Source organism: Rhinoraja longicauda, chromosome 16, assembly GCF_053455715.1.
Source record: "Rhinoraja longicauda isolate Sanriku21f chromosome 16, sRhiLon1.1, whole genome shotgun sequence".
Classification (NCBI taxonomy): Eukaryota; Metazoa; Chordata; class Chondrichthyes; order Rajiformes; family Arhynchobatidae; genus Rhinoraja; species Rhinoraja longicauda.
Window position 1 is genome coordinate 15,862,247 of NC_135968.1, and position 16,996 is coordinate 15,879,242.

Genomic DNA, 16,996 nt, shown 5'->3' on the forward strand with positions numbered 1-16,996 from the left:
CAACGGCAGCTGGGCTTTAAACGCAGTAGTAAAGGGAGGGTAAGTCCCGACTAGATGAAGTAGATTGTGTGCAAAGCATTGATGGATCTTTCCTTTGCAAAGAGAAGATCTACTTCTCACTGAAGAAAAATTCTCGGGATACCGTGTTTTTCAGTGTTTTATTGTAAATTTCATCAAAACTTTTAGAAAAAAACACCATGAAGGACAATTTTTTCATTCACATTCTTGCAAAATATCTGTGCGGCAACGTGTCGCGAATGTGGCGGAGGCTGATCACCTCGGCGTGGGAGGGAAAGGCAAGAGAAAGCTGATCTGTGGGCAGGAGAGGCTGATCACCTCTGTGGGAGGGGCTGAGGCTAGATGAGGCTTGTCACCTTGGTGTGGGAGGGGCTGAGGCTAGATGAGGTTGGTCACCTTGGTGTGGGAGGGGCTGAGGCTAGACGAGGCTGGTCACCTTGGTGTGGGGTAGCTACTTACGGGAATGCCACGGATACCGTGGAAATAGCTGCATCCTTTATTTGTTCTGAGAACCACGTGGGGGCTGGGGGGGCAAGGATGGGTAAAGGCAGGAGGTTTTTATCCTCCATCTGTAATCTGGGGAAGGCGGGCAGTTAGCAGTAGGCAGGGCTGGTCACACGCTCCTGTGTGACCAGCCCTGGATGAGAAGGGGCATCAGTGGGTTGTACACCCCTAGACCAGCCAGTGACAGCAAGGGAGAGTCACTACGGGTTGTACAGCCCTGGGCCAGTGACGGGGAAGGGAGTGGTCACGGGAGGGATCGGTCACTGGGGGCTGCGGGCCCTGGCATGAGGAGTAGTCACTGCGGGTTGTACGGCCCAGAGCAAGGGTGAAATGGTGCGAGGGTCTGTCACTGGGGGTTGTAGGCCCCAGCAGCCAACAGCAGGTTGCGGCGGGTGAAGTGCAGGCCGATCACTGGCGTGGACTTGGTCATATAGGAGCCCAGCAGCAGCTCTTGTGAATTGTCGGCCAGGTTGATATGGCCGGTGGCCGTGCTGAAATCGTCCGTCTCCAGGTCCTCGAAGGCCTTGATCGTATCCCACATCTTCACCGTGTGATCCATGGAGCCTGCAACAATAAAGTGTAAGTCAGGCATTCCCTGCACATCCCTGGAGCCCCCAGTTTCACCAGCGGGCACCGAGACCAGTCCCCAGGACCCACATTCATTACTCCAGGCTGCCACCATCTGGGCTGTATCACTGAGTATTCACACACTGCACACTCTGGCAATTGACCTGGATCTGTGGTGCATGTTCCACCCTACCGGCTCAGCAATGCTGTCCCTTGCAATAAAATACAAAGGGTGTTGTAATGGCAGAGGTACAACAGTGAATTTACACAGTGCAGTCCCACAAATACCAACATGACAATGCATACAGGAAAACTGGCAGCCCGCTACCCAACTGTTCAGAAATTCCAATAGTTTGGCACCTACTTCACCAGGTGTTTATTTCCCCAGGTCCTTGCATTGGGACACCAGTTCCCGTGCTCCTTTTAACACACTGGGGCCACATGAACACTCATTAGCCTACTGCATAATGTTTTTTCAAAGCATGAAATCACAGTGTGATGGACAACTGCGTAGAAGAAAATCCAATAGTCTGGAAAATCTGGCACCAAACTGCAGAACTGCGGTGCTTTGTTTCACCGACAGTGGCTGAAAGATAAATATCGGCATGGCATGCAGCATGGCCACTCATGAGGATAGACTGCAGTGGGTGAGTTAGGACAGGGTGGGAATGGATTAGGTTTTTAGAGAAAAAGCTGCAATAAGGAAACACTTGGCTGGTCGAACAGCATCTGTAAGGATGTGCAGGAAAGAATTGCAGACACTGGTTTAAATCGAAGATAGACAAAATGCCGGAGTAACTCAGCGGGACAGGCAGCATCTCTGGGGAAAAGGAATGGGTGATGTTTCGGTCAAGACCCAGTCTGAAGAAGGGTCTCGACCCAAAATGTCATCCATTCCTTCTCTCCAGAGATGTTATCTGTCCTGCTGAGTTACTCCAGCAATTGGGGTCTGTAAGGATCTGTTCGTGTGCTATATTGTAATATATTCTATGTACTCCAGATCCCTTTGTTCTACAACATTTCCCAGGGCCCTACCATTCAGAGTCCCATAGCTGAACATGGAAATGGAAAAATGCCTACCACCACCTTAGAACAGATGAGAATGTTGCTCGGTAATTTCACAGAAGATCCCACCCGGCCCCCGAGTTGCAAGAGATGAAGGGTCTCACCCGAAGCTAGTATCTCGCCGTCCCGACTGAACTTGAGAGAGTAGACGGTGTCCGTGTGGCCGTTCAGCTCCCCCACCAGCAACCCGTGCCCGATGTCCCACAGCAGCACCCGTCCGTCCGTGGCACCCGACGCCAGGTACCTGCCGCTGGGAGAAAACACCAGCGAGTGGATCGGCCCCTGGTGGGAGAAACGAGAGGCCATTACCAACGCCCGTCTCAGCCATGCCCCTGCCAGCTGCCAGCCACCCGCGCCGGGCTGCCCACCTTGTGTCCAGTCAGGATTCGCACGCAGTTGCCGTTCAGAACGTCCCAGAGCCGGATGGTCCTGTCTGCAGATCCAGTGACTACGTAGTTGGAGTTGGGGTGAAATCTGGTGCAGGTGACGTCAGAGAGATGACCAGAGAAGATTCGCAGAGGCTGGTAGTGGTCTGTCACCCAGAGCCTGGCGGGTGGAATATCACAATGTGATGATAATGTTCACAGCACATTCACATCAATACACAGGTCACGGCAACTCAGTCAATAGTCGCCAGCGAGTTGTTAACTGAGCCTTAGTATGCAGATTTATAAAATCACATGAAGTGCAGATAAGTAGACAGAGTTTTTCTAAGGTGCACGGCAAGATTTAATAGGAACATCACAGACAAACCTTTCCACTCAAAGGGTGGCGGCTATATGAAATGAGCTGCCAGAAGAGGTAGTTGAGGCAGGCAAAACATTTAAAAGACAGCTGGGACAGGTACATGGATAGGAACATTTGAGAAGGATATGGGTCAAACTTGAGCAGGTAGAACCAACATTGATGGGCACCTTGGTCGGAATGGATGAATTGGGCCAAAGGCCTGTTCTGTGCTGTGTGACTAACTTGAAGGGCAATGCTTTCAGTCAATAGATGGTGAGTATATGGAACGAGCTACCAGAGGAGGTGGTTGAGCAAGTACATTAACATTTAAAAGACATTTGGGCAGCTACACAGATAGAGAGAAGAAACAAGGAACGGCAAATGCTAGAAACTTGAGGAAAACAAAGTGTTGGAATAACTCAGAGGGTCAGGCAGCAGCTCTGGTGGACATGGATAGACAAGACTTTAGGTCGGGAACCTTCAGAGATACATGGATATGAAAGGTTCAGGGTGTATTGGCTAAACACACACAGGCACCTTGGCTGGTTGGCTCAAAGGGCCCATTTCCATACTGTGTCGTAATACTTCAAGATGCTTTCCAAGTACATTGGAAGATAAATGGTGACACAAAGTGTTGGAGTGACTCAGCAGGTCAGGCAGCATTTCCAGAGAAAAAGGATGGGTGATGTTTGCTGTCAGGGCCCTTCTTCAGGATGTCCAGCCCGAAACCTCACCCGTCCTTTTTCTCCAGAGATGGTGCCTGCCCTGCTGAGCTACTCCAGCACTTTGTGTCTGTCTTTGTTATAACCCAGCATGTGCTGTTCATTGTTTTTCTTTAAATGTTGGTGTTAATCCAAGTGCAGGGAGATGAGATTAACACAGGAGGCTGCCACTAGTCAGCATAGTAGGTTGAGCGACGTTACTCTGCCACAACGCACTGGCAGTCATGGTTCGGACACACACTCACCGTGCCACTCGATCGTGGCCCCCTGATATGAAATAGTAGCCGTATGGAGAGAACTGGGTGTCCCACACCGGGTAGTTATGTCCCTTGTAACCCACCAGGCAGGTGAAGGTTTGCAGACTCCATAGCCTCACCGTCCCATCCTCCGAGCAGGATAGAAGGTAGTTCCTGAAGAATGAGAGTGAACAGTGTCACACACAACAGCCCACGGCCACACAATGTTTCTGTTACTACCCTACCTGCTAGTCAATTGTTGCACTTTGTTTACGAGGCAAAAGCACAGCAATGAGACCGACGGTGTTGCTGTTAGGTACTGGCATAGACTTGATGGGCCTGATGGTCTCTACTCAGTACTCTGGTTTCCCCCCCTCCCAATCACAACGATGTGTGGGTCAGTGGGTTAATTGGCTACTGCGAATTGCCCCTGGAGCCCAGGAGAGGTAGAATTTGGGATGTGGGGGGGGGTGACGGGAATGTGGGGAGAATTAAAAAGTAGGGTCAATATAAATGAGTTGTTGATATAAATGGTGTGGACTCAGTGGGTCGAAGGGCCTATTTCCCTGCTGTATCTATCCGACAATATCATCATCATCACAAACATTGGACTAAATTTATGCATCAATCAACATCCACAAAGCAACTAGCTGACCAAGAGCATAAAGTTGTCTATAAGAGTTTCCGGGCACCTCACCTGTCGGGACTAAAGCTGGTGCCGTACACAGGGCCACCGTGTCCCAGTAACATTTTAAACTCGCAGGCAGACTTCTCATCCATTATTCTCTCCAGCACGTCCTCCGATTCTTTGTCGATTAAACTGAGATCTGCAGATCGTGGATAAAACACTCAGTGAGACTGCTGTTTGCACCTACACTGAGAACAAGGGCCAACACACCCTCCCCTGCCACCACCACCCTCACTCACTCCCCAACTGGACCAGACAACTTACATTTCACAAAAACTCTCAGTCCTCCCCAAGGGAAAGGCAAATGCTTCACCGCTACTTAACCCCATCACTTCAAACTGTGCGGTAGACACAAAATGCAGGAGGAACACAGCGGGTCAGGCGGCATCTCTGGAGAGAAGGAATGGGTGATGTTTCAGGTCGAGACCCTCCTTCAGACTGAAGGGTCTCGACCTGAAACATCACCCATTCCTTCTCTCCAGAGCTGCTGCCTGACCCGCTGAGTTACTCCAGCATTTTGTGTCCACCTTCGATTTAAACCAGAATCTGCAGTTTTCTTTCCTATACTTCAAACCGTGTGCCGGGGAAATGCAGAGCTCCACTGTGCAGAGCTGGAGGTTTGGAGAATCTATAGGTAAAATCTCCCTTGGAAACAAAATCTTGGCAAAACCCAGAGAGAGCAGACATTTGCAGAATGGCAAGTCACTAGCAATCCTGCGGCGAGCTCCTTGTGTGGGGGTGGCAGGGCTGGGGACAGGAGGAATATGGGGAACACATCACAGAGGTCTATTGACAAAGTCGGTGCAAGGGAAATGTGATGACAAACAGCAGTTTGTGTAAGGAGCAGAACATGATCCTGGCTCAGTGGATGCAACTTATTCCACAGTGGGCTGTCAAACCTGGCCTGAAAGAACAACGGAAAGGAAGCTAGGAAGCATGAAAATACTCATGAACCATGCACTGTTTTGTACAGCACATAGATACCATGGGTCAAGAAATTCTATCAAAACTAGGCATGTGGATATGCAGGCTGAGGAGATTATGTTAGGCATGGACATTGTGGGCCAAAGGGCCTGTTGCTGCGCTGTTCTATACTGGTGTTGGTGTGGAATGAACAAGCCTACGAAGGGGCATGGGACAATAAGTAGTATGGGGAAGGTAATGTAATTGTGTATCATATCCCCCATTCTTGCAGTGCCAGCTGCCAGTTGGACCAGTCCCCTTTCCCGCTACAATCCCACAGCCACAGGCAGACTGCCAAAGCCAGATCTTGGGTTCCGTGTGCTTTACCCGTGGCCCCTTTGACGCTCCGCAGCTTCTTCGGTGTGGCACTCCACACCCTCACGGTGGAATCAGCGAACCCACCCGCGATCAGACTGGAATCGTCGGTGAAGTCGACCGCAGTGAGACCCTGGACCAGTAACAGAATGGCAGTGATTAGAGACCAGGCAGACCACACGTAAGCTTGGAAGATGCAGTGTGCACAGAATCCCCAATGCAACCAAGGTAGTGCACAGCAATTCTGATTTTACCTTCAATGTTTCGTCACACAATCAGGCCTTTTGGCCCATCGAATCCTTGGCATCATCCCTCAGCACCCGTTTACACTAACATATTCCCATCAACTCCCATGGTTCTACAACTCACCCACACTGAGGGCCAACTAACTCACCAACCTGCACGTCTTTGGGATATGGGAGGAAAATGCTGCAGCCACATGGTCACAGGGAGAATGTGCAAACTCCACACAGACAGCACCCGAGGTCAGGATCAAACCCAATCACTGAAGCTGTAAGGCAGCGGCTCTATCTGCTCTGCCACTATGCTGTCCATACTTAGGCATTATATGAAGATTCACATTTAACCCCTTTAGAGATCATTCTCCCCAGGAACTAATAGGAACACATTCCAAAGGGCTGCTCCACATTCCATCAGTGCTGCTCCACATTCAGTAGGATCATGCCTCTTTCTCAACCTCATCCATTTTGCCCTGGGTCCCAATACCCCTTGATTCCTAAACCTCCCTGGATCTGACTCGACAACAAGAAGCACGGCCCACCACAGTTCAAGCGTCCAAATATTTAAACTCCTTTAAGTATAAAGATTTCATGTCCTAAACAGCAACTCCTGGTGCTGAGAATTTTAGACTGCATTCATTATTTTACTTATTTTAGTGAGATTTCAACGTGTTCTTTGTAGCTTTGCACCTTACTTTACCAAAGTACACATACAGATGGCACAAATTTTATCTTAATACAACACAACAGGCCTTCGGCCCACAATATCTGTGGCCAACATAATGCCAAGACCAACTCTTATCTACCAGCACATAACCCATATCCCTCCATTCCTTACTTATCCATGTGTCTATCCAAAATGCTTTTAAACGCCACTAAAGTATCTGCTTCCACCAACACCCTTGGCAGAATGTTCCAAGCACTCAACACCCTCTATGCAAAGAAAACTTTCCCTGCACATCTCCTTTAAACTTTGCCCCTCTCACCTTGAAGCTATGTCCTTGACATTTCCACACTGGGGGGAATATCTGCACATTTACTAACCAATCATTTATACATCTCTCACCAACAGCAGAGGTCCCAGCACAGATCCCTGCGAAACTCCACCAATCACAGACCTTCAGCCTGAATATTGTCCTTTCAACAAAACACTGCCTTCTATCAGTAACCCAGTTCAGAATCCACATGACAAAGTCTCTGTTATTCCAGTACATTTTAACCTTCTGGGTGATCAATGGCATTGCTGATAATCATGTTTTATTTTCTGAACAAAAAAACAGCAATAGCCATCAACAGCTGGTGCATAAAGGTCCGGGCAATGCTAACTTAGAAAATATACTGTCTGTCCACCAATCGTCCCTCCAAAGCACACTAAATATCTTTTCCAGGGAACACCGTACACCTGGACCTCTAACCAGCAGGACATCCTTCTCAACACACTGTGCACCGCTGTTTAGATGAGGGTATTTCATCAGTACTCTGCATCGGCACCTCTAAACAGTTAAAAACTAGATTTGTACATTTTTTTTAGAATATTTACTATTACAAAAAGTTTAAAAAAATAAAATGTGTTCATTAATTAATGCACTACATAATTATCAATTAATTAAATTAGACAGTCAGGCCCTTAAACAGTTTAACAACTTATAGGATGGCGCTTTGCCGTAGACCCCAGGAAGGATGTGTGTCCTGGCATCTTTATATCGACAAAAAGCACTGACACTGCAACACATCTGCTGCCCTCCAGGAAAGGTCCTGAGCAGAGGTGGTGATTCATCACCGTTCCACTCCGGCCCAGAAGGACTATATCATTCACCTGATAGGCGTTGAGGAAGGTATAAAAGCAGATGGAAGGCAGGCAGTCGGGACCGAGCTTCACCCTCTTCGTGGCTTCCTTCATTATCATGATCTTGTCCAGCTTGTCAGAGTCCTTTAGCTCAGGAAGTGGAATTCTTCAGTAGGAAAGAAAGCAGTAAGACATTTATTTATACCTTGGGACAGATCGAGATGTTTAACAGTTACTGTAGTAATTTTGAAAGGCACCACATATAGTAATGCAGGAAACACAACAGCCAGTTTCCAACAATTATCTTGTATAAAATATCTTCAGAACTAAGTAATCTTAGTTGATTAAATAAATGTAGGCCTTGAAAACAACTCCATAGCAGCAACAACAACCTCTATTTAATAAGCAACTGTAACGTGACAATATTTTCCCAGGACACTTGACAGAAATATTACAGCACAAAGTAATGACCAGAGGGGACATTGGGAAAATATCCGAAGGCTAGACAACATTAACTAATGCATTAAAATGGAGGTTTAGAGAAGGAATTCCAGAGGTCAGGTCAACTGAATCACAGCTGGCTGGTTGCATCACACCATGGTTTGGTAAGGAGGCTACAGAGTGGTGGACCCTGCCTGGTCCATCACAAGTACTGACCTCCCCACCATCGAAGGGATCTACAGGAGTTGCTGCTTAAAGAGGCAGCCAATAGCATCAAACACCCACACCACCCTGGCCACACTTTCATCATGCTGCTACCATCGGGAAGAAGGTACAGCAGCCTGAAAACCGTGACCTCCAGGTTCAAGAACAGATTCTTCCCAGCAACCATCAGAGTACATACAAGGGACTCGACCCGAAACGTCACCCATTCCTTCTCTCCAGAAATGGTGCCTGTCCTGCTGAGTTACTCCAGCATTTTGTGTCTATCTGGTAGAGCAATTAAGCTTGAAGAGCTGGCCAGAATGGAGTTACAATACCAGAGGGGTGTGGGCTGAAGGAGGGTACAGATAGGGTGGAGCTCCGAACGTGCAGAGATTTGTAAAACTAAATGTGGATGGAGCCAGTAAAACTGTGACAAAAGCTCTGGTAGAGATTGATTGGTTTAGGCACAGGATCTGGCATTTAACTATTCCAGGTGATACTGTAGAGTGAACTGTAGGAAAACTGCAGTGTAGGAAAAGGGTCTCAGAATGGAAGACATCCCCCTGTCCCAATGAACACCATTGGCATTTTAAAACGCCTTCTCATTCATTTTAAGAGTGTCATTAACTGAGCTAAAGCCTGGCATTATAGCGTGGGGCCAGGGCGCAGCTGGTCTGCCCACTGTGACGGAGCCGGTGGAGTTGTACCAGCCACGGACCTGTTCACTTGAGGAGCATTAGGGTCCTGCTTCTTGCTCTTAGCCCCCAGACTGTCCTTCTTCGGTTTCTTCTTCTTCGGTTTGCCCTCCTCGTTCTCTCCTTCCTCGTCTTCGTCATCCAGAGGTAGTTCAATCTCGGGCTCCTTCAGCAGCCCAAAGAACACCTGTCGAGATTTGAACAAGTTAGCCGAGCCCTGATTCCCCCCATTCCCCACCCGAGTGGCCACATCTGCACTGTGGCTCCTCACAATGGCCGCTCAAGCAGGCAGCGCAGAACAGCAATTAAAACAGACAACTCGGCAACTCAGACAGCATCTCTGTAAGGAAGGTAACAGTGACAAGCCCCAGCCTGACCTGCTCGATTCTCCCTCCCTAGTTTAGAAATGCAGCGTGGAAACAGGCCCTTTGGCCCACCAAGTTTGCGCTGACCAGCGATCATCCGTTCACTAGTTCTATCCTACACCCTAGGGACAATTTACAGAAGCCAATTAACCTATAAACGTGCACATCTTTTGAATATGGGAGAAAACTGGAGCACCCAGAGAAAATCCATGTGGTCACGGGAGAACATGCAAACTCCACACAGACACCATGTCTAGTCATCTTTGACACCGTAAGGCATTAACTGTACAGCTGTGCAACTTCCCCCTCCTTAATATGGCAACCGAGACCCTCAACCCATTAATCCATCAGAGAACTGGAACTAAGCTCCAGGAATCCGCACCCATACTGAGATGGGGTGGTGTCCATGATTCCCCACCCACCTTCCGGAGAAGGTCCTGGGTTCCCTACTGACCCTGCAGAGAAGAGGTGGAGTCAATGAGCCCCACCCTGTGGAGAAGAGGTGGGATCGATGAGCCCACCTGTGGACATGGGGTGGGGTCTATGAGCCCACCCTGTGGAGAAGAGGTGGGGGTCTGTGAACCCTCACCCTGTGGATAATGGGTGAGGTGCTGGAGTTCCACCCACCCTGCAGAGAGCGACTGTACCCCAATCCGCACCTTGGTTTTGTTTGCCTCCCTCTTGGCTTCGCCGGCCATGCCGCCGGAGGTCAGCTCGATCTGCTGCTTGCTCCTGGGCATGCCGTCAAAGACATCGATGAAGAGGTGCTCCTGCACAATGTTCCAGATCTGGTTGTTATGCTGCTCCTGCAGGTGTCGCTTCAGGCACTGGTAGGAGTCCCGCGAGATGCGCAGCACAAACTTGCTGGTGCGGAAGTCCAGAACTGTCTCGTTGCCCTGCATGTGCTCCTTCTTCGACAGGCCAGCCAGCACCCGCAGGTCATCATGGTAGTAGCCTTCCTGATCCCCGTGGTACCTGCAATAAACCGTGCAGCAGGTTAACGGGGTGACAAAGGGCTGCGGTCACCTGTGCCATCTACCATACTGTGCTGTGCCACTGGGTGCACTAACTGTTGTCCTTGTATGCAGCTTAATTGGACTCACGAAAAATAGTATTTGTCTGAATAGCACACAAACAAAGGCTTTCTTGTACGCATTGATTAGTACAGGTGTCAGGAGTTGTGGGGAGAGATAGATCAGCCATGATTGAATGGCGGAGTAGACTTGATGGGCTGAATGGTCAAATTTCTGATCTTATCACTTTTGAACATTACATTAATAAGGCAATATCGAGTGTGAACCCACCCATTCATGTTCCAAGTAAAGGGTTTACACACCACCATGTGTTACGGAGTCATGGAGCTGTACAGCACCTAAACAGGCCCTTCAGCCCACCACACTGTGTTGGCTGCTGACCTGAGGAAGAAGTGTCAGACATTTACTATTGTATATTAGTGCTCCAGTTACAGGGGCCTACACACTATAAATGTTATTCCACCTCAGTGTTCACACTGCACTTTCAAGATAGTGGTAAGAATAAGTTTTTCACTGTACTGTATTGTGCACGAGTGCTCCAGTTACGGGGGCATACACACTGACAGTTATAGTGCATACACCACACTGTGCTTACACTGAAGGTATACACAAAATGCTGGAGTAACTCAGCGGGACAGACAGCATCTCTGGAAAGAAGGAATGGGTGACGTTTCAGGTCAAGCCCCTTCTTCAGATACTGTATTGGGGCTGACCTGTAGAAGAGATGCGAGACCTCCCATTCGGATACAGGAGTTTACACGCTGTGGTGTACATTCCACACCACAATGTGTTCATGTTGTGTTGTCTGCTGACCCGAGGAAGAAGCGTCAGCCTTGTGTACTATTGTGTACCAGTACTCCAGCGCACCATTTACAAGGGATTACAGGCTGACAGTCATATTCCACACACCACTGTATATTGGGGCTGACCTGTGGAAGAGGTGTCAGGCCCCCCCATCATGCTCCGTTTGCAGGGGCTGACACACTGAGTGTTATATTCCACACACCACACTGCATTGGGGCTGACCTATGGAAGAAGAGGCGCGCCTCCCGTTCGTGCTCGTTGTACACCAGCTCCAGGTAGAGGTGCACGAAGACCGGGTAGAGCAGGCTGGCCAGCTCGGCCTTGAGCGCGTCCAGCGCTGCCTCGATGAAGGCCTTGAGGCCGCAGTAGTACTCCTCGTACAGGCTGGGGTCCCCCTGGTTGCTGTAGGCCGACAGCACCGAGCTGACGTCGGGCTGGTGCACGGCGTCGGTTCCGCGGGGCCCGGCCGCCCGCAGCGCCTCGTCCAGCACATCCTGCACGCTCGCCTCCCGCCGCAGCGTCTCCTCCGCCTCCCGGAACCGGTTCTTCTTCAGGAACTGCAGCACGGCGAGCAGCGTGTGACGTTCGCTCAGCTCGGTCCCGGAGGCGGCCCCAGCTCCGGCTCCAGCTCCGGCCCCGGTCCCGGTCCCAGCCCCCGGGCCCCCGCCAGGCCCAGCCCCAGCCCCAGCCCCCGGGCTCTCCGCAGCCTCTGCCTTCACCGCCAGCGTCGGCGACGGGCTGGGCGACGGCGAGGGTGCGGGGGAGGCAACGGGGACGGGCGCCACCGGGGAGGGGACGGGAACGGGGATGGGAGCCGGGACTGGGGCCGCGGGAGTCACCCCTTCGTTCGGCGGCTCCAGCACCGCCGCCATCTTCACCATCATCTGCCGCTCTTTACGACACCCACCCGCCCTCATTAAGTAGAGCCCGCTGCGCTTTACGGTAGTGCTGGCAGGGCGGCCGCTCGCACTTTGCGACGGTTAGGGCAGACTGCGAAATTATTTTTCAACTTTAGCATCAATCAAAGGGGCAAATGCCGCATGGACAACATTAGTCATGGAAGGATATCAGAGAAAGTACTAAATAATTCCCTGCACAGAACCGGAGCTTCGTAATTCAAACAGAAGATAGACACAAAATGCTGGAGTAACTCAGCGGGACAGGCAGCATCTCTGGAGAGAAGGAATGGGTGACATTTCGGATCGAGACCCTTCTTCAGAATTCAAACAGTGTGAGGGAATCCCACATCTATGTACATACACCATTGCCACTAATGTAGTCCTCCTGGAGCGATCTCCCTTCTCTTGTTTGAGGTGTGCACCACCAGACTCTGCCCCTCAATGACCAGCAGTGGAAGGCCCCTAGACTGTGGTCCTCCCTCACAGAGCCTTGGCGTTGGCTGCACCGAGCTTCAGTGCGTCCCTCAGCACCCACTCCTGCAGTCTGCTAAAGAAATCAAGGGATGTGGGGGAAAAGCAGGAACGGGGTACTAATTTTAGGTGATCAGCCACGATGATACATTGAATGGCGGTGCTGGCTCAAAGGCCCGATTGGCATACTCCTGTACCTATTTTCTATGTTTTCTATGTCTGGAGCGGGCCAGTCGGCAACATTCCCCGACCGACATCTCGCTCTGCTGGGTGACCAACAGGTTTCGGGCAGACCAAAGAGCATCTTTCACTGAGTTGATGGTCTTCCAGCAGCATTTGATGTCCATCTCTGAATGTGTTCCTGGGAACAGACCAAGGGTCAGAGAGAGTGCTCTGTTGCAGAGTTGTTTGGGATGAACAAGGACCCTGGGTAGGAGAATGAAGGACAAGAGGGAGTAACTTTTTCTGAGTGAGTGCCAACTTTTTCCATTCAGAGGGTGGAAGGAAGCTGAGGTAGATAATATAACTACATTTAAAAGATAATTGGACAGATGCGTAGATAGAAAAGGTTCAGAGCGTCAAATGCATGAAGGTGGGACCTGCTAGATTTAGGTTTAGATTTATTATTGTCACATGTACCGAGGTATAATGGTAATCTTTATCTTGTATGCTGTCCGATCAGAGCAGATAATACTATACATAAATACTATCAAGTCAAGCTCAAGTACAATAGAGCAATAGGAAAGATACAGAGTGCAGAATATAGTTCTCAGCATTGTATATCAGTTCCGTAGACAAAGTCCAATGTCCGCAATGAGGTTGAGGTGAACCAGACAGTACCCTACCTTGTGGCATGACTGTTTAGAAGCCTGATAACAGAGAGGAAGAAGTTGTTCCTGAGTCTAGTGGTGCGCACTTTCAAGCTTCTATACCTTCTGCCAGATGGGAACCGGTAAAAGAAGGAATGAGCGGGGTGGGACAAATCTTTGATGAAGATGAAGATAGACACAAAAAGCTGGAGTAACTGCAGGACAGGCAGCCCCTCTGGAGAGAAGGAATGGATAACGTTTTGGGTCGAGACCCTTCTTCAGACTGGTTAGGGTTAAGGGAAACGAGAGATATAGACGGTGATGTGGAGAGATAAAGAACAATGAATGAAAGATATGCAAAAAAGTAACGATGATAAGGAAACAGCCCATTGTAAGCTGTTTGTAGGGTGAAAATGAGAAGCAAGTGCGACTTGGGTTAGGGTGGGATAGAGAGAGAGGGAATGCCAGGAATGAGAGAAATCAATATTCATACCACTGGGCTGTAAGCTGCCCAAGCAAAATATGAGATGCTGTTCCTCCAATTTCCGTTTAGCCTCACTCTGATAATGGAGGAGACTGAGGACAGAAAGGTCTGTGTAGGAATGGAAAGGAGAATTTGGTTGGTTCACGCGGGCTGAGCGAAGGTGTTCCCCGAAGCAACTGCCCAGTCTGCGTTTGGGCTCGCTGATGTATAAGAGTCCACATCTTGAACAACAGATACAGTAGATGAGGTTGGAGGAGGTGAAAGTGAACCTCTGAAAGGAATGTCGTAATCCTTGGACAGAGTCGAGGGAGGAGGTATAGCGACAGATGTTGCATCTTCTGCGGTTACAGGGGAAGGTACCTGGGGAGGAGGTGGTTTGGATGGGAAGGGATGAGTTAACCAGGGAGTTATGGAGAGAACGGTCTCTGTGGAAGGCAGAATGGGGTGGAGATGGGAAAATGTGGCTGGTGGTGGGATCCCTTTGGAGGTGGCGGAAATTTTGGAGGATTATGTGTTGTATGCAACGGCTAATAGGGTGAAGGTAAGGACTAGGGGGACTCTGTCTCTGTTGCGACGAGGGGGAGGGGGAACAAGGGCAGAGCTGAGGGGCACCAAGGAGACACGAGTGAGGGCCTCATCTATGATGGGAGAGGGGAACCCCCATTCCCTAAAGAATGAGGACATCTCGGATGTTCAAGTATGGAACACCTCATCTTGGGGCAGATGCAGCGTATACGGAGGAATTGGGAGTAGGGGATAGAGTCTTTGCAGGAAGCAGGGTGGGAAGAATTGCAGTCAAGATAGTTGTGGGAGTCAGTGTGTTTGTAATAGACATCAGTCAATAGTCTATTTCTTGTGATGGAGACTGTGAGATCAAGAAAGGGGAGGGAAGTGTTGGAGATGGTCCAAGTAAATTTGAGTGCAGGATGAAAATTGGTGGTGAAGTTGATGAAGTCCATGAGTTCTGCATGGGTGCAGCAGGTAGCACCGATGCAGTTATCAATGTAATGGAGATAGAGTTTGGGGATAGGGCCAGTGTACGCAAGGAACAGGGATTGTTCAACGTACTCTACAAAAAGGCAGGCATAGCTGGGGCCCATGCGGGTGCCCATAGCTACGCCTTGGACTTGGAGGAAGTGGTAGGAGTCAAAGGAGAAGTTGTTGAGGGTGAGGACCAGCTCCGCTTGGTGGAGTAGAGTGTTAGAAGATGAAAATTGGATGGTTCTGTGGTCGAGGAGGAAATGGAGGGCTTTAAGGCCTTCCTGGTAGGGGATGGAGTTGTAGAGTGGCTGAACGTCCATAGTAAAGACGAGGGAGCGGGGGCTCGGAAAGCGGAGGTTATTAAAGAGACGAAGGGCATGTGAGGGAGAGATTAGACCAGGGGTGCTAGGATGGAGTTGAGTTACGTGGAAATCATTTCCGTGGGACTGGAGTAGGCAGAAACAATGGGTCTGCCAAGGCAGTTGTGTTTTGTGGATTTTGGGGAGAAAGTAAAAACAGGCTGTGCGGGGCTGGGAAATGATAAGGTTGGAGGCTGTGGAAAGCAAACAGCCAGAAGTGATGAAACGTATAAGATTATTATCGAAACGTATAAGATTGTTAAGGGGTTGGACACGTTAGAGGCAGGAAACATGTTCCCAATGTTGGGGGAGTCCAGAACGAGGGGCCACAGTTTAAGAATAAGGGGTAGGCCATTTAGAACTGAGATGAGGAAAAACTTTTTCAGTCAGAGAGTTGTGAATCTGTGGAATTCTCTGCCTCAGAAGGCAGTGGAGGCCAATTCTCTGAATGCATTCACGAGAGAGCTGGATAGAGCTCTTAAGGATAGCGGAGTCAGGGGGTATGGGGAGAAGGCAGGAACGGGGTACTGATTGAGAATGATCAGCCATGATCACATTGAATGGCGGTGCTGGCTCGAAGGGCCGAATGGCCTCCTCCTGCACCTATTGTCTATTGTCTATTGAAACCAGTAATGGTGTTTGAGATTAAAGCCTGGTGCTCATCTGTGGGATCATGGTCCAAGAATAAGTAGGAGGAGGTGTCTGAGAGTTGTCGCCGGGCCTCAGCCCAGTAGAGGTCAGTACCACGGCACCTCCCTTGTCGGCAATTTGATTATAATGTCAGGGTTGCTGCAGAATATGCGGAGGGCCGTAAGTTCAGAGGGGGTGAGGTTGGAGTAGGTAAGGGGACTGGGAAAGTTGAGACGGTTGATTATGTGAGTCTTTGATTATGTTGGCGGCTTTTCCAAGGATAGGTAGCCCAGTGCATCTCATTGACTTATGGTTATCTGGTGCATCACACAGTGACAGGGAACCTCTGTAGCTCCGAAGCACATTACCCCAGGTCAGGGCAATGTCTCAGCTCATACTGACTGTATGTGCCTCCCTCCCACAATAAGCCCCAGCTCCCCTACCCCACCACCCCTGCCAACCCCCTCCCCTGCCAAGAATAGTGAGATCCTCGCTCCAGAGAAGGCATGGTTTCCTCAGGTGCTGCAGTGTTTTGTACGAGATAAGACTCAAGTTAATTTACAAAGAGTCAAGGTTTCATTTATCGTTCAAGGACAACAGATGGTAACAACTGTAGAGGTATCTGCAAGGACAAAAAGTCTCCACGCTGGTGATAACTGGTAAAATCTTACTGAAGGTAAGCAAGTGATTTTAATAATTAACTCACCACCATAACACTGACCCAAGCACAGGAACACAAGGAGCAGCAGTGGGCCATTTGGCCCTCGATCCTAACCCACCAGTCACTATGATGTGGCTGATCTATGCTGGCTTCAACTTCTCCAAAGCGCCATGGCGTCATAGAGCACGGAAACAGGCCCTGTGGCCCAACTCGCCCATGGTGATCGAAATGCCCTATCTAAGCTAGTCCAATTCTGTCCGCATTTGGCCCAAATCCCTCTAAACTTTTCCTATCCATGTACCTGTCCAAATGTCATTTAAATGTTGTTAT

The 16,996-nt window shown here is 49.6% G+C and overlaps 1 protein-coding gene across 1 annotated transcript; it reads right to left on the reverse strand.

Moving 5' to 3' along the window:
• Positions 1–149: 149 nt before the first annotated feature.
• Positions 150–12,246, reverse strand: taf5 (TAF5 RNA polymerase II, TATA box binding protein (TBP)-associated factor). Its single transcript, XM_078413281.1, has 10 exons — positions 11,595–12,246; positions 10,194–10,509; positions 9,193–9,356; positions 7,860–7,995; positions 5,817–5,937; positions 4,536–4,665; positions 3,848–4,012; positions 2,523–2,700; positions 2,259–2,436; positions 150–1,086 (listed from the first exon to the last, which is right to left on the reverse strand). The coding sequence occupies exons 1-10, from the start codon at positions 12,242–12,244 to the stop codon at positions 869–871; spliced, it is 2,256 nt and encodes a 751-aa protein (XP_078269407.1). The 5' UTR covers positions 12,245–12,246; the 3' UTR covers positions 150–868.
• Between the last annotated feature and the right edge of the window lie 4,750 nt (positions 12,247–16,996).